The sequence below is a fragment of the Cebus imitator genome, unplaced genomic scaffold (assembly GCF_001604975.1).
Source record: "Cebus imitator isolate Cc_AM_T3 unplaced genomic scaffold, Cebus_imitator-1.0 Scaffold322, whole genome shotgun sequence".
Taxonomy (NCBI): domain Eukaryota; kingdom Metazoa; phylum Chordata; class Mammalia; order Primates; family Cebidae; genus Cebus; species Cebus imitator.
The window spans coordinates 1,808,230-1,834,510 of NW_016107637.1; the positions used below are offsets into that span (position 1 = coordinate 1,808,230).

Consider the following 26,281-nt stretch of genomic DNA (forward strand, 5'->3'; position numbering starts at 1 on the left):
AAAAAAAAAAAAAAAAAAAAAAAAAAAAAAAGCATGGAATGAGTGCAGGCTGTGACTAGTCCTGGCAGGAGAGGAGGGGTTGGGCAGCAAGTCCTGAAGAAACGAGAGAGGCAGCATTCCTTGGGAGTCCCCTTTAGGTTGGAAAAGCAGGATATACTGAGGTTGGGGATGAGGGCATGAAAGGATCAGATAGAAGCATGAGGGCATGGCACAATCTCAGATGCCTCAGGGGCTGGAGGTAGCAGAGAGTGGGGCATTTGATGAGAGCAGGGAGAGATGAGGCAGCTGTGGGTCCCTCTCTGCGAGGCCCAGCTCTCAGCCCCTTGTCGGCCCTGTGAGGTCCTGGCCAGCTGCACCGTGCAGGCGGGAACGGGTTGTGTCTCTGCCCTCAGGAGCCGACCTTCTATTTGGGGAGATGACACACACTGAAAAAAAAATGTAACTAACACCCTTGGCAGCCAACTCTCACTCTGGTTGGAGTTCAGGAGATGGTTGGGAAGGTTGGCTGTGCAGAGGGACAGTGTTTCAGCCAAACTTGCAAGGAGGGGATGATCACTGGACGGTCAGCTTTGGGAGGATGGGAGCTGTGCCTTTGTTTAATTTGCTTGTATTTCATCACTAACAGTGTAGCATGACACTTGGCTCATTCAAGGCAGTCAACAATGTCTAATGAATGAGCAGATGATTTGTGCAGGCAGAGACATCTGAAGATGGTAACCAAAGCCAGGAGGTGAGGAAGCTCAGAGGACGGCACTGTCTGGGACAGGATGACGCAGCTCTGGCTAGAATGTGGGGCTCACGTTCAGGGGAGATGAGGCCACCCTGATGAGTTGGGGCCAGTTGGGAAGAACCTTGAATGCTGAGCCAAGTGGCTCTTTCTCTCAGCCCTCCGAAGACTCTAGCCTGTTATCTTCCAGCTGGCCCTCCCTTTCCCCCTCCCTCAGATATTTTTGGATGCCTCTAGAGCAGGGACTGCACTCTGAGCTCAAACAGGTGCAGGCAAAGTCTGGCCTGGAGTTCTGGGTTGTAGGAAGTGGCTTGTGCTGGGAGCTCAGGGGAGAGCCCCGGGGTTTGGAAGCCCCCATCCTCTCCCCACCACTGGATAGCTGCCAGAACTGCAGCCCCTGGTCCTCTTTCAGGTGATCATTTGGTTAGGATCTAGGCCAGCTCAGTTTTCTCCTATAGAATTTCCCCTATGCCGGACACAGTGGCTCTTCTCTGCAATCCTAGCACTTTGGGAGTTTGAGGTGGGTAGATCGCTTGACACCAGGAGTGTGAGAGTAGCTTGGGCAATGTGGAGAAACCTCATCTCTGTAAAAAATATAAAAATTAGTGAGGCATAATGGCACATGCATGTGGCCCCAGGTGCTTGGGAGGCTGGAGCAGGTAGATTTCTTGAGCCAGGAGGTCACAGCTACAGTGAACTGTGATTGTGGCACTGCACTCCAGTCTGGGTGACAGAGCAAGACTCTGTTGCAAATAATAAAAAAAAATTCTTCCCCTAGATAGCAACAGGTAACTTGATCAAGCCATTCCTTTGGAAGACATGTCACTGATGGCCATCCAGTTTACACAGCATTTAGGGCCTGATGTGACCAACTGTGCCCCTGTGGCCACCAGAGAGGCCTCTAGCCAATTTGTTGATTACTTAGTGTCAAGAGTAGATGAATATTTATTTTTCCTGCACTTACCCAAGGTGGTCGAGACCAGATGGAGTCTCACTGTGTCACCCAGGCTGGAATGCAGTGGCACGATCTTGGCTCACTACAATCTCTGCCTCCTGGGTTCAAGTGATTCTCCTTCCTCAGCCTCCTGAGTAGCTGGGACTACAGGTGTGTGCCACCACGTCCGGCTAATTTTTATATTTTTAGGAGGGATGAGGTTTCACCATGTTGGCATGTGGTCTTTCACCATGATGGTCTTGATCTCTTTACCTCATGATCTGCCCGCCCGGGCTTCCCAAAGTGTTGGGGTTACAGGTGTGAGCCACTGGGCCTGGCGTGAGACCAAGAATGCTTTCTAGGACCTGGGAAGAATCTGGAAAAGAACTGGAGAAGTGTCAAATACTCACCCTACCCTGGGGAGATCATCCTGGCCTCGGGCTCCCAAGACACCAGCCCACCTCTTTTCCTGCCTTTATTTACTTTCTGAATTGGTAGTTAAACTGGAGGGCACTCCACCAAGTCCCTCCTCACCTGGGACTGCCCACACAGAGGCAGAGCAGCTGGCCTGGGGTGGGGCTCAGCAGGAGCACCAGGACTTGTAAACACAGCAAATGTTGATTTTGTTACAAATCAGCCACCAAGCCCCTGACCGTCTCTGCGTCTGTTTCTTCACCTATAAAATGGGGATAACGGTATTTGCCCTATTTTCAGCACGGGGCTGTTTCATGACTGTAACAAGAAAATGGCTATCGGATGCTTAAAATATTTTTTGATATCAGATACTTTTTAAGGTTAAAAGAACTATGACAAGAATGACAGGTTATCACTGTTGTAAGCATGCGACGACTTGACATTTGCCTCCAGTTTCCTGAAATATCATGAAACTTGACCAACAAGGGGAATCCGTCAACATGCCGCCCCTGCTCAGGACTGTTAATATCCTTGGGATTCTCTGTCCTCAAAGAGCTTACAGACTAGGACGGGAGACAGTCCGTGCTCATGATATGAGTAGAGAACCATATAAGGTAGACGTAATCAGCAGCTAAAAATAAGCAGCCTGCGAGTGCAGAGAAAGGGGAAGCGTTGTTGGGGGATGCTTCACGGATGGGGGTTCAAGCTGGGTTTCGGAGCATGTGGGCCCCAGGATGGTGACCACAGGGCCTAGGGCCGTGGGGATGGTGAAAACAATCGGCTCGGTGTTAAATGGTGTCGGGAAGATTTCACAGCGCCAGGCTTAGGTATTGGTTCCTATATGATCTTCCTGGACTACAGTAACAGATTGCCACAAACTTAGTGGCTTAAAACCACAGCAGTTCTTTTTTTTTTTTTTTTTTTTAAATACAGGGTCTTACTCTTTTGTCCAGGCTGGAGTGCAGTGGTGTGAGCTCTGCTTACTGCAATCTCTGCCTCCCAGGCTCAAGTGATCATCCTACCTCAGCCTCTTGAGTAGCTGAGACTATAGGCATGCACCACCATGCCCAGCTAATTTTTGTATTTTTTGTGGAGACAGGGCTCTCGCCATATTCCCCGGGCTGGTCTTGAACTTTTGGGCTCAAGCAGTCCTACCTCGGCCTCTCAAAGTGCTGGGATTACAGGTGTGAGCCACTGTGCCTGGCCAAAACCACATAAATTTATTCTCTCTCAATTCTAGAGGCCAAAAGTCTGAAATCAAGGTGTTGGCAGGGCCATATTCCTTTTGAAAGGTCTAAGGGGGATCCTGGTCGGGCATGGTGGCTCACACCTATAATCCCAGCACCTTGGGAGGCCAAGAGGGGCGGATCCCCTGAGGTTGGGAGTTCGAGACCAGCCTGACCAACTTGGAGAAACCCCATCTCTACTAAAAATACAAAATTAGCTGGGTGTAGTGGTGAATGCCTGTAATCCCAGCTACTCAGGAGGCTGAAGGAGGAGAATCGCTTGAACCAAGGAGGCGGAGGTTACAGTGAGCCAAGATCGAGCCATTGCACTCCAGCCTGGGCAACAAGAGCTAAACTCTGTCTCAAGAAACAAAAGCAGGGGATCCTTCCGTGCCTCTTCCAGCATCCAGTGGTTGCCAGCAATTCCTGGCATTCTTTGAGCGGTAGCTTCATCGCTGCACTCTCTGCCTCTGTCATCATGTGGCCTTCTTCCCTGTCTGTGTGTCCCTGTGTCCTCTCCTCATCATCTAAGGACATTGAAGACATTGGGTTTAGGACCCACCCTAATCCAGTATGATCTCATGTTAACTGATTACATTTGCAAAGACCCTGTTTCCACAGAAGGTCATGTTCTTAGGTTATAGGTGGATATGAATTTTAGGGAGACACTAATTTTGGGGGGGCTTTCTCCTAGGGGATAGTCATCCACTGGGTAGAAGGGGTACTTGTTTCCTTGGTCCTCTTGGTTCCACAGCCCATGTGTTGTCCCACTGGCTAATCTGGTTCTCTGCAGACACACCCGGGCAAGCGTGTTGAATGAACGAATGGACAACTGGCCGGGGCAGCGAATCCCAAGAGGCAGCTGCCCAGCCTAGCAGTGGTGCTAGGGAGGAGGGTGGCTGCCCAGGTGGGAAGAATTGACCAGAATTGCCCAGCTCCTAGGGCATGTGCCTCTGATGCAGGGTGAAGTAGAGGGGGCAAAGGGGTGGAGGTCTGGGTCCTGGCTGCCCCTGTGATGAAAAGAGTAAGGAACCAAGAAGCCAGAAGCTCTAGACCAGCTTGCTCTGTGACCTGAGGCCCAGCACTCCTTCTGCACAAGCCCCCAGCATGCAGCCCCCTCACAGTCTTGGCCCTGGGCACAGCCCCCAAGTGGGAGATGGTGCAGGATGTGGAAGCACCTCCTTCTGCAGAAGCTCCTCAGAGAAAGAACTTCTGAGTGAACTTTATTTTAGATTCAGGGGAGTTCATGTGCAGGTTTTTTACATACTTATAGTGCATGATGGTGAGGTTTGGGCTTTTGTTGATCCTGTCAACCAAATAGTGAACATAGTAGTAAGTAGGTAGTTTGTCAACCCTTGGCCCCCCTCTCAGTTCCCCCTCTAGTAGTCCCCAGTGTCTTCTGTTCCCCTCTTTATGTCTATGTGTATCCAGTGCTTAGCTCCCACTTATAAGTGAGAATATGCAGTCTTTGGTTTTCTGTTCCTGCCTTAATTTGCTTGGGATAATGGCCTCCAGCTGCATCGATTTTCCTGCAAATAACATGATTTTTTTTAGTGGCTGCATGGTATTCCATGGTGTGAATGTACCACATTTTCTTGATCCAGTCCACCGTTGATATGTACCTGTGTTGATTCTGTGTCTTTGCTGTTGTGAGTAATGCTGCAGTGAATACATAAGTGAGTGCATGTGTGGAACCTTCTTGAATGTTGCTGAGAAGTTCACTTTCTTGTGACCTCTTCCCTTCTAGAATACAGGGTTCCCAGCTAGAAGGCTGTGTCTTCTCACTGCAGGTGGTAGGAACCCCAAACTCAGAGTCTGAGGTGTTTGGGCAGCCCCTGAAGCTGGTGGCTGTGGCTCAGCCCAGTTCTGGTGGGGAACGGGGTGAGGAGACTGGTCGCCACCTCTCCCCAGCCCCGGGGTCTTCAGGCCTTTTCAGAAGTGGCCACCAATGGTCAGGGAGGCCTAGCCCAGGAAGCCCAGGCTGCCCTTCTTAGACCAGCATCCCAGGCTCTTCTTTGGCTGTGTCCCACTCTCCTAACCACAGCCACTGTCCCCACACACCTGGCTGGGCTCCTGCAGTATCTCACCCCAAATGACCTCACTTCCTAGTGGACTCCTCTGCTAAGCCCTTCGAGTTCACATTCCTGCTCAGGAGCTGCCCTGAAGTTAGTTCCATCTTCTGCCTGCTTGCTTTTCCCTCCAATAAGATCTTAAGGTCTTTAAGAGGAGGTCCTGCAACTCAGCAGTTCAGTTCATGTGGCTGTCACATGATGAAAGGTGTGGAAAGCAGCTCCTCTGGGGACTTTTAAAGAGAAACAGGCCTGGAGAGATTAGGTGACATGGCCTGAGGACACACTACTCCTAGGCAAGTACTTCTCTGATTCTGAATCTGGGTCGTCTCTTGTCTCTTGGAACCCAAGTGGGGTTGAAGGAAGGTCTTCCATTTTGCTACCACCACCATGGATCCATCCATTCATCCATCCTTCCATCCACCCATCTGTCCACCATTGCATCCATCTATCATTCACCCATCCATTGATCCACTCATCTATCCACTGATTCATCACATCTGTCCGTTCATCCACTCATCCACCCATCATTCATTCATCTACCCACCCACACTTCCATCATTCATCCATCAGTCCACCGATCCATCCATCTCTCCATTCATCTATCTGTCCACCCATCCTTCTATCCAGCCATTCATTCATCTATCTGTCCATCCATCCACCTATCCATCCAGCCATCCGCCCAATTCATCCATCCACCCATTTATCTATGGATCCACCCATCCATCCCTCATGTATCCATCCATTTTTTCATCCACCCACCTATCTACCCATCCATTCATCCACCCGTCCACACATCCACCCATTTATTCATCCATCCATCCATTCATCTATTTCCCCTTCCATTCATCTACTATTCATCCTTCCTTCCATTCACCCATCATTCTATTCATCAGTCCACCCACTCATACACCTACCCACCTATTCACCCACCCATCTATCTACTCATCCATCCATCTACCCATTCACCCATCCGTCTATTCATCTGTCCATCCATTCATCCTTCCACCCATCCATCCACCCACCTATCCATCCACCCATCTATCCATCCATTCATCCATCCATGTATCCTTCCATTCATCCATCTATCCATCCATCCATTCTTCCATTCATCCATCCACCCACCCATCAATCTGTCTTCCATTCATCCATCCACCCATCCATCCTTCCATTCATCTGTTCATCCATATTTCCTTTCATCCATCCTTCCATTCATTTATCCACATATTCATTAATCCATCTGTCCTTCCATTCATCCTTCCTTCCATCTATATGTCTGTCCATTCACCCATTTTATTCATCCTTTCATCCCACCATAAGGGCCTGGCAGATATCCCCCTACCACAGGGCTGCACTTATGGTGGGGGGACACTTATGGTGGGGGGGTACTTATGGTGGGGGCATATCTGCCAGGTCCCAGCTGGAGACCTGCAATAGTCCTGAGTACAAGCCACAGGCATCAGCCTCCAGGAGCTGGTCTTCTATGGACACAGGTTAAAAGAATTTAAAAAAGGGCTGGGTGTGGTGACTCATGCCTGCAATCCCAGCACTTTGGGAGGCTGAGGCGGGTGGATCACCTGAGGTCAGGAGTTTGAGACCAGCCTGGGTAACATGGCAAAACCCCATCTTTACCAAAAATATAAAAATTAGCCGAGCGTGGTGGTGCACACCTGTAGTTCTAGCTACTCAGGAGGCTGAAGCAGGAGAATCACTTGAACCCAAGAGGCAGAGGTTGTAGAGAGCCAAGATCATGCCACTGCACTCTAGCCTGGATGACAGAGTGAGACCCTGTCTTAAAAAAGCCGTTACATAGGGCGATGTCACATAGGTGACAGGTGCTGCAGGGACACAGAGCAGAGGAGGGGTCAGGGGAGGCCTCCCAGGGGATGGGCCTCAAAGCTGAGATCTGAAGTATGAGCCGGGATTAGCCAGTGGCCAGGCCAGGGGAAGGGGAGTGGCAGTGTGTTAGGCAGGTGGTGGTGTGGGCTATGGGGAGACCCATTATGGGTTGGATTGCATCCCCTAAAAGGATGCAAAGTCCTAACCCTAGAACCTCAGAATGTGAACTTATTTGGAAGTAGGGTGGTTGCAGATGTCATTCTTTAAGATGAGGTCATGCTGGAGTGGGGCTGGCCGTAAATCCAATATGAAGGTGTCCTTATAGGAAGAGAAAAGATGCAGACACACAGAGAAGTCCTTGTGACAAAGCAGAGACTGGAGTGACGCAGCCATAAGCCAAGGGTTGCTGGAAAACACCAGAAGCGAGAGAGGCAATGAAGGAGTCTCTGCTGTGGATTTCAGAAGGAGGTGGCCCTGCTGGCACCTTGATTTGAGACTTCCGGCCTCCAGGACTGTGAGCAAGCACATTTCCATTGTTTTACGCCAGTAAGTTTGTGGTGCTTTGTCACGGCAGCTCCAGAGAACAAATACAAAACCACATTCAGGTGTCGGTGCAGGGATCTGGGCCTTGTTTGGCCAGGGCTGAGCAGGACCCTTTGGGCAGGCCCAGTGAGCTCCTTAGATGTGAGCTGGAGGTGGCTGCATGTGGCTCTCAGTGTTGATCAGGAACGGTTGGCCCAGGGACAGCAAGCATGAAATGTACACTTGCTCTAGCCCTGCCGTGGCTTCAGCCTTCCTCTCTCCAGGGGAGTCCCATGGGAACTAGGGAGTAGACAGCCCGGCTTGCTATGTGGTCATGAGGCTGCTGAGGGAAAAGAAAAGAATGGAATAGCCCACGGTCCTTGGAGATGAGGGCTTCATCTGGCTTCAGTATTTGTGGGTGTTTTTTTGGAACAGGCTGAAGTTCAGTGGCGCAACCATAGCTCACTGCAGCATTGAACTCCTGGGCTCAAGATATCCACCTGCCTCAGTCTCCTGAGTAGCTGGGACTACAGGTGCATACCACTAGGCCCAGCTAATTTTTTTTTTTTTTTTTAAGTATATCCAGTGTCCCACTACGTTGCCCAGGCTGGTCTCGAACTGCTGGGCTCAAGCGATCCTCCTGCCTCCACCTCCCAAAGTGATTTCAGTATTTGACTAAATGAGACAGATGCAGAGAGCCCAGGCTCTTGGTGACATGACCAGAGAAAGCTGCTGTTGAGTTGAATGATGATTTCTTCCTGGTGCGGGATGTCTAGAGATGGGGAGGCCTTAGAGGCCTGGCCTGAGGGGGCGGGATGGAGCCTTCTGCTCACCTAGGAAAGTGCATCCCCATGTGTCTGGGGTTGTGAATCAGAGGCTCTAGCAAGGCTACTCCCAAGCAAGACATGAGGACATGAGATGTCTTTTTTTTGAGATGGTGTCTCCTTCTGTCACCTAGGCTGGAAGGCAGCGGTGCGATCTTGGCTCATTGCAGCCTCTGCCTCCTGGGTTCAAGTAATTCTCTTGCCTCAGCCTCCCGAGTAGCTGGGATTACAGGTGTGTGCCACCACACCTATATATTTTTTTGTATTTTAGTACAGATGGGTTTTCGCTATGTTGGCCAGGCTGGTCTCGAGCTGCCCTCAAGTAATCCTTCTGCCTTGGCCTCCCACAGTGCTGGGATTATAGGCATGAGTCTCTACACCTGGCCTAGACATGAGATTTCTAGGATGGTTCCCCTTGGGGTGGCTGGGTGTTCTGAATGCTGTTACCTGGGGCATCCCAAGCTCTGGAGTGAAAATTTAGGGTAACGGACAGATTTGCTTGGGAGGCTTCCAGAGTTTGTACTGTTCATGGAGCAGCAAGGTGGGGTGGGAGGGGTCTTCCCTTCTCCAATGATCCAGACTCTGGAATGTTCTTCTGGTCTCATCTTCTGTCCTCTGCTGTCTTGAACTTAGATAGCTAAGAGCTGATCTCTCACAGTCCTCATAGAACCAACTGTCCTTTGTCTCTTGGTGGTGATGACAACCATTCCTGCATTCCTCTGGTGATACCAGGAATACCACAGACTTAATGGTGAATGCAGGGAGCTTAACCCTCACCTTGGGTCCTTCCTGAAATCTTCATACAGGCTGGGCGTGATGGCCTTGTCTTTAGTCCTAGCTTTGTCCCAGCTCACTTGGTCATTTCTGGCAGGCTCCCTTTTCCTCCCTGGGTATTGGTTTCCTCATCTGTGAAAAGAAAGAGTTGGGCTAGTTAAAGAGTTGGATCAGTTAGTTTCTAAGTTTCTTTCTAGTTTTAGAAGCCTTGAATGCAAAAATAACCATAAGGATAAATAATACGAGACCTAGGGCCATGAATGCTAGGATCCGGCAGTGGGACCCATCTGTCACGGATTGGGTGATACCCTCTGGGAAAGAAGGTGGAAAAATCTGGCCTTTTGGTGTCTGGGCAGCGGTTTTTCCAGAAGGCTCTATGAGCTCGGGTATACGGACCAGGACATTTGTGTATGTACATTTCTGCTGAAAGCCTGTCCTTCCTCCTTAAGCAACTCTGTGTAGACTTGGGAACCACTGGCCCAGGCTGAGGACACCTCCCCAGCTGAGCCAGTTCAGGGGCTGTGTACCCCGTTGCCTGGCTCTCTGAGTGGCGTTTCCTCTCACCTGCTCTGCTAATGGGGACAGAGCTGATGGTGACAGAGGAGCAGGGACCCGCATGGTCCAGCGGGCCACTGTGCGAGGCTCTTGAAAGCCATGGAGACATCAGCTGTGATTTTACTTGTGCGGGAGGAGCAAAGCACTGCTGTATTGGAGGCCAGAACTGCTCCTGCCCCATCTCTGCGGCTCAGCCCTGGCTGTATTCTCCAGGCCCGAGTAGTTTCTGAAGGGCTGATTGTCTCATTCCCAGTGCTCACTTACCATGAGGATGAGGAGGCCACATGGCACGGCTAATGACCTCTCTCTGACAGTGTTGCCATTTCACAGAACTTTGAAGGGCCCTTACCAGCCCTTTGCCTTCAGAAAGGACCTCCCTCCCATTCTTAGCAAGACGTGGCCCTTAGAATGGGTCTGTTTCAATTTCCCCTGAGTGTGCATTTGCATTGGGGTGAAGTACAGGGTCACCTCACTTCAGTGACTGTACAGAAGGGATGGGATGTTGAGGGCAGGGAGAGGCCGTGTGTGGCCTCAGATGTTGCTGGTGAATCAAGGCTGACTGAGGCTGGAGTCAGGTACCTCAGGGGTTAACTTTGAGATCAGGAGTACTAGCTCCTGGCCCCTGGGAGTGTTGACAGCTCTTGCCCTTTCCTGTTCCCTGACCAGCCAGAACTTCGCGGAGAGCATAGGGCTCACCCCTGAGGCGCCCTGCAGCTCCTCGCCTCAGCTGCTTCTGGCAGCCCTAGAGGAATCCCAGGCAGAAGAACCTCTCTGGGTACCCTGACTGAGCCCCCAGACCCAGAGGGCAAAAGGAACCGTGTGAAGCGCCTGCTGGCTGTGCTCTTGTCCGAAGCTGGCTCTGCTTTGGCCCACTCAGCGAATTTGGGATTTGGAATGGAATCTTTGCTCTTCTAGGAAAGAATGATGCTCATAGTTGAGTTATCTGCATTTTATGGGCTAATAAAGTTGCGTGCAGAGGGAGTAAGGAGCAACTCACGGTAATGTTGCTGGGTAGTAAGACAGCAGGGGCCGGGCCAATGGCTCATGCTTGTAATCCCAGCACTTCGAGAGGCTGAGGTTAGAGGATCGCTTGAGCCCAGAAGTTTGAGACCAGTCCGGGCAACATAGTGAGACCCTGTCTCTACAAAAAATGCAACAATTAGCCGGGCATGGTGGTGTGTGCCTGTAGTCCCGGCTACTCTGGAGGCTGAAGTAGGACGATCACTGGAGCCCTGGAATTAGAGGCTGCAGTGAGCCTTTATCGCACTGCTGCACTGCAGTCCGGGTGACAGAACAAGACCCTGATTCTAAGGGACAGGGTCTGTAAAAAAAAGAAAAAGGGAGTAAGAGGCAGAACCCAGCGCTCCTGACTTCCAGGTGCATTCAGAGTGACCAGCCTCTATCCAGGAGGCCGGAGCCTCAGTCCACCAGGAGGAAAGAAAAGGCATAACTGTGGGCCTGGCCCAAGCTGGGGAAGGTGTCACACCTACTTTCCAAGCTCTCACATTTCTCAAGCAGATTCCCTCCAGCTTCCCTGGTTTGGGAATGGGGTGGGCCTGGACTCCTGGACCCCTTTAGGGAACCTGTTAGATTGAGACCTGGGGGAGCCATGCTCCCTTGGCTTTCAGTGAGTCTCTTCCTATCTGGTGCCCAAAAATTAGACCAGCACCTCCTCCCCGCAGATCCCAGGGAGATTCAATTTCTTTGGGCTAGGAGGTGGGGGAAAGCCAGCCACCTGCCTCAGTCTGTCTCAGAACTCAGCCGGCATCCCTGCTCCTTCCTTTCCCTCCCCTCCTAAGCTTGGCCCCTCTGAAAGGAGGAAGTAGGCCCAAGGCCTCCTGCATGGATTTCTCTTCACTGTAGGCACAGCTGATCTCTGGAAAAACTGAGTGCTCTATAGAGCATCCTGCTAGTAATTGACTCACACTGAGGGGTTAGGATGTAATGTTTGCTCTTTCTGAGGTATTTCTCTTTTAAAAGTGAATAGTGGCTGGGCGCCGTGGCTCATGCCTGTAATCCCAGCACTTTGGGAGGCTGAGGCGGATGGATCATTTGAGGTCAGGAGTTTGAGACCAGCCTGGCTGACATGGTGAAAACCCCTCTCTACAAAAAAATAGAAAAATAAGCCGTGTGGTTGCGCACACCTGTGGTCCCAGCTACTAAGGAGGCTGGGGCTGGAGAGTCACTTGAATGTGGGAGGCAAAGGTTTCAGTGAGCCGAGATTGCACCACTGTACTCCAGCCTGGGTGACAGAGATGCTGTCTCAAAAAATAAATACATAAAATAAAAGTGGTCTGGGCTGGCTATAATCCCAGCACTTTGGGAGGCTGAGGCGGGCGGATCACGAGGTCAGGAGTTCAAGAGCAGCCTGACCAACATGATGAAAACCTGTCTCTACTAGAAATACAAAATTAGCTGGGCATGGTGTCGTGCCTGTAATCCCTGCTACTCAGGAACCTGAGGCAGGAGAATCACTTGAGCCTGTGAGTCGGAGGTTGCAGTGAGCCAAGACTGCACCACTGCACTCCAGCCTGGGCAGCAGAGTGAGACTCTGTCTCAAAAAAATAAATAAATAAAATAAAAGTGAATAGTCATTTATACTCATGAGTCCTCCAGGCATCAGTGACAAGCATGTATATGTATGATGGTTGTGAGATTTCTGGTGATTTCTGGTAATTTCTATCTTCCAAACCAAGAAGTCCCAGGAATTGGAGGTGAGGTGGGAACTGAAGTTATTCTGTCAATTCTCTAGACTTTTTTTTTTTTTTTGAGACGGAGTTTCACTCTTGCTACCCAGGCTGGAGTGCAATGGTGCGATCTCGGCTCACTGCAACCTCCGCCTCCTGGGTTCAGGCAATTCTCCTGCCTCAGCCTCCTGAGTAGCTGGGACTGCAGGCACACGCCACCATGCCCAGCTAATTTTTTGTAGTTTTAGTAGAGACGGGGTTTCACCATGTTGACCAGGATGGTCTTGATCTCTTGACCTCGTGATCCACCTGCCTTGGCCTCCCAAAGTGCTGGGATTATAGGCTTGAGCCACCGCGCCCGGCCAATTCTCTAGACTTTATCAGTTAAAAACAATTGTGTTGAAGTCTTAATCCTTTTCTTTTTTTTTTTTTTTGAGGCAGAGTTTCCCTCTGTTGACTAGGCTGGAGTATAGTGGTGTGATCAAAGCTCACTGCAACTCCCAATTCCTGAGCTCAAGGGGTCTGCCAACTACAGCCTCCCCAGTAGCTGGGAGCGCAGGCACATGCCACCATGCCAAGCTAATCTTAATTTTTTTTTGTAAAGATGAGGTCCTGCTTCGTTAACCATGCTGGTTTCAAACTCCTAGGCTCTAGGGCTCCTCTCACCTCGGCCTCCCAGTGTGCTGGGATTATAGGTGTCATCCATGGCTCTTGGAGTCACTGTGCCTGGACTAAAACAATTCTTTTTAAAGAGTGGAAGAAAGTGGGGTAAGAAATCACTGCCTTAGGGCAGACTTAGCCCTCCTCATCAGCTGGCCCACTGCTGGGAGAGCGTCCATAGATAGCTGAGTTCTAGAAGCAGGCCACTGCCAACTACCTTTACTAGCCCTGTGGCCTTGCGACAAACACTTATCAGGGTATTAGGGTTTTGTTCATGAGTGAAATCAAGCTAGTTGGTCTATGAAAGGATCCCTCTGGACCCCCAAATCCCAAGGTCCTCTCTGATTGCTACCTTTGTCGTTGTACTCTGGCATACTTTTGTCATTGTATCCTATTCCCTGGATGAATCATTTTAAGGGCTAGAGTCCAGCCAGGGACAAGCTGTCCCAGTGGGATTAGCCCTTGACTTTAGGAGCATGGCCAGGAAGCCAAAGAAACCTTCCAAGAATGGCTACCTCAGGGCCTGCACTCTGGTTGCCCATACTAGGGGAGGAGGGAAAGGCTGAGGGAATGGCAGAAGAGGACCTCGGGGGTCTGGGGAGGATGCAGACAAGCCTTCCTCCAGCCAGAACTTCCCTTCTCAGGTTCTTATGGGCAATGGCCTTCTGCAAAGTTGTCTAAGACTTTATCTAAGAAGTGGAAGAGATTGGGCGCAGTGACTCATGCCTGTGATCCCAGCACTTTGGGAGGCTGAGGTGGGTGGATCACCTGAGGTCAGGAGTTCAGGTCAGCCTGGCCAACATGGCGAAACCCCATCACTACTAAAAGTATAAAAATTAGCCAGGCATGGTGGCAGGCACCTGTAATCCCAGCTACTTGGGAGGCCGAGGCAAGAGAATGGCTTGAACCTGTGAGGCAGAGGTTGCAGTGAGCTGAGGCCACACCACTGCACTTCAGCCTTGGCGACAGAGTGAGACTCCATCTCAAAAAAAAAAAAAAAAAAAAAAAGCAGAAGGCCTTCATGGAGAAACATGTTGTTGAAAAACAAAAAAAAAAAGTGGAAGAACCAGGGGTCCTGAGCAGTGAACGTTTACCCAGTAGGACCAGCAGGATAAGGTCAAGGAAAAACAGGACACCAGAAGAGGCTGCTGGCCCACATTTGCCTGGTCCACAAGTGTTCAGAGACAAGATCTAGAACAAGGAAGCGGGCAGGATGCCTGCTCTGCAGTGTGAACTCTGTTTTCTGAATTGTTCCTGCTGCACTTGAGATACAGCCAGTGAAAACCAAAGCATGGGGTGCAAGACATGGGTTTGAGGAGAAGGCTCAAGGAAGATACTAATATTGTGAGGGAAGAAGCAAGAATGGACAGATGGGGGCAAGATGTGGGGTTTCGTTTCTATGCCATGGTTGGTGCTCCTCCCTCTCCCTCTCTCTCTCTCTTTTTTTTTTTTTTTGAGATGGAGTCTCGCTCTGTTCCCCAGACTGGAGTGCAGTGGCATGATCTCAGCTCACTGCAACCTCCGCCTCCTGGGTTCAAGCAATTCTCCTGCCTCAGCTTTCTGAGTAGCTGGGACTACAGGTGCACTCCACTATGCCTGGCTAATTTTTGTATTTTTAGTAGGGACGGGGTTTCACCTTATTGGCCAGGCTGGTCTTGAACTCCTGACCTCGTGATCCACTCGCCCTGGCCTCCCAAAGTGCTGGGATTACAGGTGTGAGCCACCGCGCCCAACCAGTGCGCCTCCCTCTCTGGGACACGTGTGTCCAGGCAGAGATTTGGAGAATGATTCCTGTCCTCACCCCTCCCGCCCCCCCAGGGATTTTATGACTAATGACTCAATTGAATAACTGTGTATGACTAATGGCCAGAGGTATTTTACTTACGCATGACTTTAGACTTGCTAGCTCTAGTTTAAATGGATGAGAAGTCATGTGGAAGAATAACCTTAGCAGGTCCTTGTTAGAAACATGTGCTAAGGAGACTTGGACGGGCTGGAATAAAATCAACATTTGATTCCACGAAGGCATTGAATACATTCAACACCTAGAGGTGGCTCAAAAACAGGTCCTGACCTCTATTCTCTCTATCTGTAGTCTCAACTTCAAGACAGAGCTTCCTGGCCCTTGGTACTAAGGATGGCTAATGCAGAGGGTCTGAAATGCTGTTGTTCTGGAGAATCCCCTTGTGAAATACACAGATACACATTGACCTAGCCCCAGAAGCTGGGTATCTGGGCTTGAACAGCTCAATGGTCACTCTTAGGGAACTTTGCTCCGTCTCTTGGCCTGAGTTCCAGCCCATCCCTGGAATGACTTGTTAGGCAAACAACTTGACTTTCATGTGTCTACTTCTTCATTTCAAGAGAGGTTAACAACCCTTGCTTTTTCTGCCTTGGAGGGCTGCTAGGAGCATCAAAGAAGAATAAGCACAGGAAACTACCTTGGAAAGATGGAGTCCTATGTGAGGGCAGGAGATGACCCAGCTCAGAGCCTGGCATATGCGGACTGGCAGAGTGAAAGTGTAAGGTGGCTCACACCTGTAATTCCAGCGCGTTGGGAAGCTGAAGTGGGAGGATCACTTGAGGCCAGGAGTTTGAGACCAGCCTGGGCAACATAGCAAGACCCCATCTCTACAAAAAAATGAAAAAAAAAATCAGCTGGAGGTGGTGGCACACTCCTGGAGTTCCAGCTATTTGGGGGGCTGAGGTGAGAGGATCCCTTGAGCCCAGGAGGTGGAGGCTGCAGTGAGCTGTCATGCCACTGAACTCCAGCTTGGCGACAGCAAGACCTGTCTCAAAAAAAGAAAAAGAAAAATGCTGTAAGCAGGATGTCTTAGGATGTTGGAAAAAATAATGGGGAGAAGGCTCGAGGCAGATACTAATATTTTGAGGGAAGAAACAAGGAGAGCAAAGGAACAGGGCTTGTCGATCTCCCTCCAGTCTTTCCCCTGTAGGCAGTGGGGCAGACAGATTCAAGGAGGGCAGGAAGTACAAAGGGGGTGGCTGTCCCTGCTGTTTGATCTTCCCTTACCCCCGAGTCACTTCTGTGGAACCTTAGCACTTCATGGGACATGGTTTGTGAACTCCCATGAGAGCAGAAAGAACTGCAGACTAAGGGTCATAGACTTGGGCTGTGCCCCACCCTGCCCTGATCTTGGGCAAGTCTCTGAAGGCCTCTGGCCAGAGCTTCCTCCTTTACAGTTGGACTCACGAGAGCCCTTGGCAACTCCACAGTCCACTGAGTCCATGTGCAAGTGCTTTGGGCCAGACGCGGTGGCTCATGCCTGTAATCCCAGCACTTTGGGAGGCCGAGGTGGGTGGATCACCTGAGGTTAGGAGTTCGAGGCCAGCCTGGCCAACCTGGTGAAACGCCATCTCTACTAAGAATACAAAAATTAGCTGAGTGTGGTAGTGGGCACCTGTACTCCCAGCTTCTTGGGAGGCTGAGGCAGGAGAATCACTTGAACCTGGGAGGTGGAGATTGCAGTGAGCCAAGATCACGCCATTGCACTCCAGCCTGGGCAACAGAGTGAGACTCCATCTCAAAAAAGAAAGAAAAGAAAGAAAAAAGTGCTTTGGAACGGGACCGGAGCTTAAGAAACAAAATCAGGGCATTTGGTTGGTGGTGGAAAGAGGAGAGAGGGACTGAGCCCCTGGGGCTGCCCTGAGGCTGTGGGGCTGGTGGGAGCCGCTGGAAGGCTGGCCCCCTGAGAAAGGCTGCTGGCAGACAGGCTGGTGGGAGAAGCAGGATTGGTGTGTGTCATGCTTGGCCTGGGTGTGAGTGGGGCTGGGGCCTTCCCATGGTCTCTGGGCAGAGTTGGGGCCTGCTATTCCTGTGCCCTGACGTCAGTCCTGGGCCTGGCCTGGCCAGAGCCGGGGTGGCCGCCCTGGCAGCGGCACATACAGTGCGGCACTTCATGTCCCGGGATAGACCAAGGCTCATCTTACTGGGGATTCACCTCTCTAGGGTGTCCTGGGCCCTCTGTGGCCTCCCTGCTCCGGGGCCAATAGGGGGCTTCGGCAAGAAGCAGGAGAGGCGGGAAAGACATAGGCCATGATTTCCCAGTATTGATGTGAGATGTCACAGAATTGAAATGAGTGTAATTGGAGGCTCCCACACCTCTGTCTGCACCTCCAAGAGGAGAACCAGGTCCAATGGGACAACTGCTGCCCAGGGACTGAGCTCTGGGGGCCCAGTGGAATAGCTTATTTCATGGAGGGACTTTCTATTTGAGCAGTTATTTTTAGCCTGGGAAGGAAGGCCACAGTGCAAGAAGCCATCATCCTCAGTCCTTTTCACTCTAAATTGTTTAGCAGAAGTTCAGGGGAAGCTTGGCCCTAAGTTGTGAAAACCAGGGAAGAGCCTGAATGTAAATGTACATACACCTGTACATGCCTCGCTTCCTGCCCAGGACTCAAGAGTGGAAACACACAGCAGTGTGAAGGTCATGGTCATGGTGAACCCCCAACGTCTGGAGTCTTCATCCGCCTTGGGACTGTGTAGCCCTCTCACCTTTATCAGGGAAAAAGGTCTTTTGGGAGTGTCAGAAATGCTATAGGACATCAGACCTAGAGTTCATTCCGCTCAGTATCATCACCACCGTTGTCATCACCACCACTGTCATCATCGCCATCATCATCACCCTCATCATCATTATGATCCTCATCATCACTGTCAACACCATCATCATTGAAGGGCAACAGGGGCCCATGGAAAGGGCTGGATTCCCAGAGGAGACACCCTGACCACTGCTGTTCCGAAGGCAAATGCCAGGCCCTAGGAGACCCACCCCAACTTGGGAGCCCACAGTGGGCATCTTCACAGTGGGGAGGGCCTGGAAGCTGAAGCCTGGAGTCAGGATGATTTGATTTGGTGGTTACAGTTTGCAACTTTGTGTGTTACCTAAGAACTTTTTTTTTTTTTAAATTCTGGTGCTGGTGCAATACCCTGGATTATTTAAATCAAAACTGCAGAGAAAGAGAAATATGGGGCCAAGAAGCAGATGATTTCCATATGTAGCCAGTGCTGAGAATCACTGGTTGAGACCAGCGTAGACAAGTACTTCTCAGACTATAATGTGCCCATGAATCACCCAGCCATTTTGTTAAAATTCGGATTCTGATTCAGTGGGTCTGGGCTGAGGCTTGAAAGTCTGCATCTCTAACAGGCTCCCAGGGGTTACTGTGGCTCTGAAGTCACATTGTCACATGACCCAAGCCAGTTATTAGGTATGTGACATTCGACAAGGGCCTCAGTGTCTCTGGTTTCAGTCTTCTCATCTGTAAAAACAGGGATATGAGGCTGGGCACAGTGGGTCTCGTCTATAATCCCAGCACTTTGGGGAGGCTGAGGCAGGCAGTTCACTTGCGGTCAGGAGTTCGAGATCACCCTGGCGAACATGGTGAAACCCTGTCTCTACTAAAAATACAAAAATTAGCCAGGTGTGGTGGTGCACGCCTGTAATCCAGCTATTTGGGAGGCTGAGGCAGGAGAATTGCTTGAACCTGGGAGGTAGAGGTTGCAGTGAACCGAGATCGCGCCACTGCACTCCAGCCTGGGTGACAGAGTGAAACCCTGTCTCAAAAAAAAAAAAAAAAAAAGATATGGATAATACTCATTTTATGAGTAAGGTCACTAAAGGAAAAAAAAAAAAAAACAAAAGAGTACTCATTTTATAAAAACAAGTAAGATTAAGAAAATTCAGTATGATGAAGATACTGTTTTATATATAAAGTGCTTAAGCATTGCCTGGCAGGCTGCCTCTCAGATGTGTACATACAGATGTGTCTCATATACATTATACACATCCTGTTGCTCAGAGGACAGCGAGTCTTCTTGAATTAAACCAAGTTCCCACCACAGGTTTTTCTGCAGAGGTGGAAGGCAGAGAGATAGAGATGTAGGTAAAGGAATCAGGACTTAAAGGTATGTAAGTGGTGATGAAAGAAAATTAAAATGAGCAACACTCAGCTCTCTCTCTTGTCTGTCCCTCACTAAGGGACCAGGAATTCTTATTGGTACCCAAATCTAACTGTGGATCTCTTCCAGCACTTTCTGTGGGTCAGGCCCTGGGAACACAGAATTAAATTTGGTTCCTGCAGCTCAGGAGCCAAGAGTAGTATGGAGCATAAGTCTGGAGAGAAGGTGCTTGCAGGTAGGGGCTGAGGTACCGGCAGGAAGGGGTCTCCTGTGCTCCACTAAGTACAGCATGGCATGGAAGCCTGGACAGAGACTAGGCAGTTCTGGGTTCCAGTCACCCATTAGCCACTTAGTGGTGACGTATCTGAGGCAGAGCAGAGATCTGTGGACTTTCACTAATTCAGCTGTAAAATCTTCCTGATAGTCATAAAGGTTAAATGGCCATGTATATGAAAGTGCCGGGGGAAAGCTTGTCTATTTCAATCCACGGGGCTCCTCTCTAATCAAAAGTACGAAGCTTCATGTCTTTCTGGGTTTGACAGCAGGTTGGCTGTCTATCGGAACTATGAGAAAATACTTGCTTATGATCCCTGGAGGCTGCCCAGCTTTTGGAGATCAAGGATGGGCACCCTGAGGGAGAACAGGTACCCCAAGAAGTTGCTTTTCTTTGTGGGAGGGAGAGATGGGAGTAGCAAGTGGTGGTCTGAGAGAGGGAGTGTCTGTGTTCAGCAGACAGGTGGGATGCTCTTCCTTGGAGAGAGGCCTTGAGAGTCAAGGGAGAACGGAGGCTGCCTCAGCTGCCCCAAGGCAGGATGCCTGTGGTCCCCTTATCTCCATGAGCCTGCAATGTCCCCCCTAAACAGACCTTAGCCTGGGGGCAGGGAGCAGAGGGGTGGGCCTAACCCTCTCTTCTGGCCCCATTTTCTTTTCTTTCTTTTTTTTGAGACGGAGTCTAGCTCTATTGGCCAGGCTAGAATGCAGTGGTGCGATCTCGGCTCACTGCAACCTCCACCTCCTGGGTACAAGCAATTCTCCTGCCTCAGTCTCCTGAGTAGCTGGGATTACAGGTGTGTGCCACCACGCCTGGCTAATTTTTTTGTTTTTTTTTTGAGACGGAGTCTTGCTCTGTCACCAGGCTGGAGTACAGTGGTGCAATATCAGCTTACTGCAACCTCCACCTCCTGGGTTCAAGTGATTCTTTGGCCTCAGCCCCCCGAGTAGCTGGGACCACAGGCATGTGCCACCATGCCTGGCTAATTTTTTTGTCTTTTTAGTAGAGACGGGGTTTCACTGTGTTGGCCAGGATAGTCTTGATCTCTTGACCTCGTGATCCTCCCGCCTCGGCCTTCCAAAGTGCTGGGATTACAGGCGTGAGCCACTGTGCCTGGCCTAATTTTTTGTATTTTTAGAAGAGATGGGGTTTCACCAGGTTGGCCAAGCTGGTCTCAAACTCCTGACCTCAGGTGGTCCACCCACCTCGGTCTTCCAAAGTGTTGGGATTACGGGCGTGAGCCACCATGCTCTGACTTTTCTGACCCCATTTTCCAAACATTAAACTTGACCCTTGACAGAGGTCTCTGGCACAGACGAAGCTCCTGCTTTTCTCTCTTCCTGAGCCCTCCGCTCTCTGGGTGAAGCTTCAGTCCCTTACAAAGGGATCCCCTTGGAAGGGGTTGGCCGGGGCCTTTGGGAAGCCCAGGCCTGGCCTGTTTTGGATATCTCCTCCTCAGGCCATGCACCCTCTAATCTAAGGTAGAGAGGCCAGCAAATGCCTGCCCTTACTGGGACAGGGTTAGATGTGTGACTTAATAAGGTTGAGAGCCACAAGTAATCCCCTAAGCACTATGCTGTGTAACCTAAGGTTATCCAGCCTGCAAACACCTGTTTTCACTCCTTTGCTGATAGCGGTATTAAAAGCATGCTAGTTAATGACTGTAGGAACTGACATGAGGTGGGATGCACAAGCATTTGTCCCATCTTGGAAGCATCCCCAAGGTTGAACCCGGCTGCAGATGCCCGTGAGCAAGGTTGAGGAAGGACTGGAAGGGCTCACCCAAGTTTCCCTCCATATACAGTCATCAGGACCAAGCCAGGAAGCTTCAAGGTCAGGGCCAGGGTCGCAGGGGCTCTCAGGTTAGCACAGCTGCTCACTTCCTTAGTGATAGACAGCAGATTGGTCCTTTAACTCACTGATCCACAGTTTCCACATCTTGGGAGGGAGGCAGAATAACACCTGCTTGCTACGCACGAGGTGGTCCTGAAGACCCAGGTTGGTAGGTGTAACACTGCACACCAGGCCAGCACCACATCCCAGAAGACGGGAGCTAGGTTGTTGTAGACTCTTGAGAAAAAAAAGCCAGTGCCAACCCTGTGAAACTGACCAATCATGTTCTAATCATTTAGAACTGCAAGTCTCCACATCGGGTGGCACAGAAGATGTTGGCAATTTGTTGGAGAATCATTTCTCTGCCGGAGATGCAAGTCTAGAGGAGAAAGAAAGGGGTCTGTATGCAGACACAGCTCCTCAAGATAAGAATCTGCTCCTTCACTACCCAGATGGCAGGGAGGCTGAGAGCCCCGAGAAGACCCCTGCATCTGCTGCCAGCCCGGGCTCTGATCCTGAAGCCAGCCTCTCCAATGCCTCAGCCACAGAGTCACCTCTACCCCGGGAAAGGGACGACAGGGATGCTGCAGGGCCTGGGGAGGAAAAGAACGGCCCACCAGCAGCAAGTGCTCCTCCCTCTGTGGAAGAGGAGCTGCCGGAGCCCAGTTCTGGAGAGGGGCTAGGAGAGGAGCCTGGGCTTGGGCTCCTCATGGAGGGAGCTGTTGTTGGAAAGTCAGGAGGACAGGCTGAGGGCTGTGAACTCCCTGATGCAGCCCAGGAGGTCCCAGGGGATAGCCCTGTGCAGGGAGCAGTGGCAGGGACAGCAGAGCCAGAGGCAGAGGGGGCGTCTCCTTGCTCAGAGGGTGATGGGGTCCACTCACTGAACACAGAGGCCGAGGGCAGCCCTGGGCCTGGCCAGGAGTCTGGAGTGCCAGAGGCAGCCCCTGACGTTGCGACTGTGGAGGGAGAGTCTGAGTTGGTTATTGACACACAAGCCAGGGAGGGCACCGAGGACCAGGGGGAGCCTGACCCAGCTGCAGAAGCCAATGCGGAGTCTGGGGGCACCCAGGGCGCCGAGGCAGTGGACACTGAGGAGAAGCAGTCCCCAGTGATGACCGAGGAGGACGCAGATGAGGCCTCCTCTGAAGAGGAAAGTGGCGATGGAGGTGGAAGCGAGGAAGAAGGAGGCGTTCCCTCCGAAGAGGAGTCCGAAGAGGACAGCGGTGGTGGAGCTAGCTCAGAAGAAGCAGAGCGTACCTCCAAGGATGCCGGGGAGCCCCAGGAAGTCCTGGAGCCCCAGGAAGCCCAGGAGCCCCAGGAAGCCGAGGAGCTCCAGGAAGCTGGGGAGCCCCAGGAAGCCAGGGAGCCCCAGAAGGCCACGGAGCCTCAGGAGGCCAGGGCGCCCCAGGAAGCCCAGGAGTCCCAGGAAGCTGGGGAGCCCCAGGAAGCCGCAGGAACCTCAAGCCATGGGGACAGAGGAGCCCAGCCTGGCTTGGAGGAATTGAATACAGAGCCCGCAGGCAGTGAGATCCCGGACTCGAAGGCGGAGGAGCCTGAGGAGGGACATCAGGGGAGGGGGAATCCCATAATTGCTGCCCAGGGTAGGAATTACTTCCCTAACAGCAACCCCATCCCTTGGGCAGCTGCATTCTCCTGGCAAGTCTTGTGTGTAGCAGACAGGCAGGGACAGGAGAAAGTGGCAGAGAGTGGCAGTCCCTTTCCAGAGTCCTGGTCCGGGGAGGTGCCTTCAGGCTATGCATTGGCCACTGGCCTCCAGTTTGGAGGGGCCAGAGGGGCCCCGGTACTTCTGAGTCAGGTCCCCCAGAATCTCCCCTTAGGGTCCCTGATGTGCTGTAGCACATGCCAGTGCCTCAGCCTAAAGGAGCTAATGGCGTGACTGGTGCCCCGTGGCTGGCAGGTGGAGGGAAGTGCAAGGAGTGGATGGGGGTGGGTTGGGAACTGCCCTGGTGATTTCTTGGGAGGCTAGTGCCGGGGTCTCCCTTGAAGACTAGGCTATAGGAAGCGTTGCAGAACCAGGACTGAGGGGGTCAGGATCCTGAGATGAGAACTCAGTCTGTGGCTGCTATTGTCTCTCAAATGCCCACCTAAAGCAGCATCCTCCCACCTTTGCCTCCCATAGTACTGGGATTACAGGCGTGAGCTGCCATGCCCTGTCAATTTATATATCGACATACTACTTATATGCTATCTATCAGGACTTGTATTCTCCATAAGGGTGGGTGTGTGCTGCAGTCAGTCAGCTCCCTATTCTGGGTCTGGGGTTGGGGCTACCTGGGACTGTTTTAAAGAGTCATTATCATGAGATGCTGCATGAGGCATATTGACTCTTCTTTGCATCTCCCCTAGTGGAGCTGGCCTCCTTCTGCCCTATAGGCCTGAGTACACCCCTCTTGTAATCGCCTAAAATCCTCTGTGCAGGCAGCCTGGGAAGAAGCAGCTGTGATATCACAGCTTCCTATCCCGGGGAGCCTGTGGCAGGCACCCCATATCACTTGCTCTCTGGGTCAGAAGCAACAGGTGCTCCCCTCAACACACACACATACCCACACACAGATACAACAGAAAGACATACAGATACACAGATACAGAAATATACACAGAGATGCAAATACAGAGATAGAGACACACAGAAACAGATGCACACACAGATAACACAGAGACCCACACAGATACAGAGATAAACATACAGACACAGAAGCAGACACACATACACAATACAGACATACACAGACATAGAAATATACACAGACACACAAAAACAGACACACAACAGGACAGGCACAACACACAGACACATATACACCCTGTAGTGGCCCTCCCAGCCATCCTTCCTACACGGCCAGTGTGATCCTGATGAAACGCTCATGTGGCCGTGGCAGCTGGCTCCCATTGCTCTTGGGGTGAGACCCAAAGCTCTGTGGAAGGTCCTGCCCGGTCAGCCCTGAGGACCTCAGTAGCTCCTCAGCACCCAGGCCTCCCCCACAGCAGGAGACTCCCCTCCTCCTGCTTCTTGCTAAACAAGTCTCCTCTGGGGCTTTCACAGAACGCTTCTCTCCACTCTTCACCTAACTCATTCCCCCAGCAGAGACCTGAGGAGGTTTTTTCTGACCCCATTGCTCAGACCACACAGACACACTCCTGAGCCCCACTTAGCCTCCAGAATGTTTCCTTCTGTGGCCATCCTATCATCTGTAATGATTACATTTTATTATTATTATTTTTTATGATTTTTGAGGCTTGGCACCCTGAGCTTAGACGATCCTCCTGCCTCAGCTTCCTGAGCTGAGACTGTGGGTGTGCGCCACTGCCTGGCTAACTTAAACTTTGTTTTTGTAGAGATGGGGTCTTGCTATCTTGCCTAGGCTGATCTCAAACTTCTGGGCTCAAGTAATCCTCCCATCTCGGCCTCCTAAAGTGTTAGGATTACAGGTGTGAGCCACCCCAGTGTTGCTTTGAAGATGATTATCTCTGACTCCACTGGACTAAGCAACTGCCTAAGGGCAGGAGCTGTGCCTGTGGTGGGCACCCCTGTATTCCCAGCATGACACTCAGTGCCTGGCATGGCAAAGGTGTTCAGTGCCTATTGGTTGAATATATGAAATGAATAGATAAAAAGGTTTCTGCAGGTTGAGATGTGGCCCCTCTCCCCAAATGTGAATACATTGCCCATGGGGCTTCATAGAGTTTGGATTATCAATTCCTTCCTAAAGGCAGAGCTCAGTCCAGTGTAACTTGGCAAGACCCCGCTGAGCCCTTGCTCGAGGCCCAGCCCTCGTCCACAGTGCTGGCGCGCAGAGCTCAGCTGGCTATTATCTTTGCCCTCACTTGGCTTCTGCTTCTCTCTGCAGAAGAGGCGGAGGATGCGAATGAAGAAGCCCCATTGAGGGACCGCTCCCACATCGAGAAGACCCTCATGCTGAATGAGGACAAGCCATCTGACGACTACTCTGGTAACCAGGGGAGGGAGACACACCCAGGCTGCCAGGGGCCGGGCAGACCCCTGGAGGCTTTGGAGAGCCAGGGCGCGCCAGGGCCTTATCCCAGAGGCCAGAGGGGACCTTGGGGAGGAGGAGAGCCCTGAAGGTGGGAGGATTCTTGGAGGAGGCTCTGTGAGCAGGGTCCACGGCCGGAGGCTCCAGGTGGGCAGAGAGGAGGAAGGGCCGTCCAAGCAGAGGGCCAGTGTGGGTGAATCCAGTGTGGCCCCCTGCCATGCAGGGGAGGATGCTTAACACAGACCCATCTCCTTCTGCTGTGACAGCTTATAAAGCTGTTTCATGTGGTATATCATTTTATCTTTGAAACCCAAGGATTGCAGCAGGGTTTGTCTTCTTTTAATGAGCCACGTAACTGGAGCTCAGGCTAGCAGCAATTTGCTCCTGACACACAGCTAGAGGGTGGCGGATTGAGGGGTAGAGTCTTGCTAGCCTGACTCGCCACCCCACAGGCCTTCCTATTGGTTCCTCCTCTTCCTCCTAGAAAGAGGCCATCTGGGTTATGTGACCCCTTCAGGAGTGTCTGGGAGTACAGTGACAGGCCAGGGCCAGGGTACCGTACTGCAGGCCTTGGTGCTGGGCCTCCTTGCCCTCTATGCCTCAGGGAGCACACACAGAGGTGGGCTGCAAAGATGGAATTCTCATCCATCAAAGAAAGGGCTTGTAGTAGGCTGCAGGGCAAGGCAGGGTTTCAGACACACTATTCAGGTGAGGAATGAGGAGAGAGGTTTTAAAAAAATAGGTCACTGCCCAACGTGGTGGCTCACGCCTGTATTCCCAGCACTTTGGGAGGCCAAGGTAGGCAGATCATGAGTCAGGAGTTTGAGATCAGCCTGACCAACATGGTGAAACCCTGTCTACTAAAAATACAAAAATTAGCTGGGAGTGGTGGTGCATGCCTATAATCCCAGCTACTCAGGAGGCTGAGGCAGGAGAATTGCTTGAACCTGGGAGGTAGAGGTAGCAGTGAGCTGAGATCGTGCCACTGAACTCCAGCCTGGACGACAGAGTGA

The 26,281-nt window shown here is 51.4% G+C and overlaps 1 protein-coding gene across 1 annotated transcript in view; it reads left to right on the forward strand.

Annotated features, from left to right (window-relative positions):
- SRL (sarcalumenin) overlaps positions 1-26,281 on the forward strand; it is a 50,089-nt gene that overhangs the window by 10,605 nt on the left and 13,203 nt on the right. The window contains exons 2-4 of the mRNA XM_037729911.1: positions 21,555-22,856; positions 25,125-25,350; positions 25,721-25,826. Coding sequence (XP_037585839.1) covers positions 21,555-22,856; positions 25,125-25,350; positions 25,721-25,826 — 1,634 coding nt within the window. The remainder of the gene's footprint in view (positions 1-21,554; positions 22,857-25,124; positions 25,351-25,720; positions 25,827-26,281) is intronic.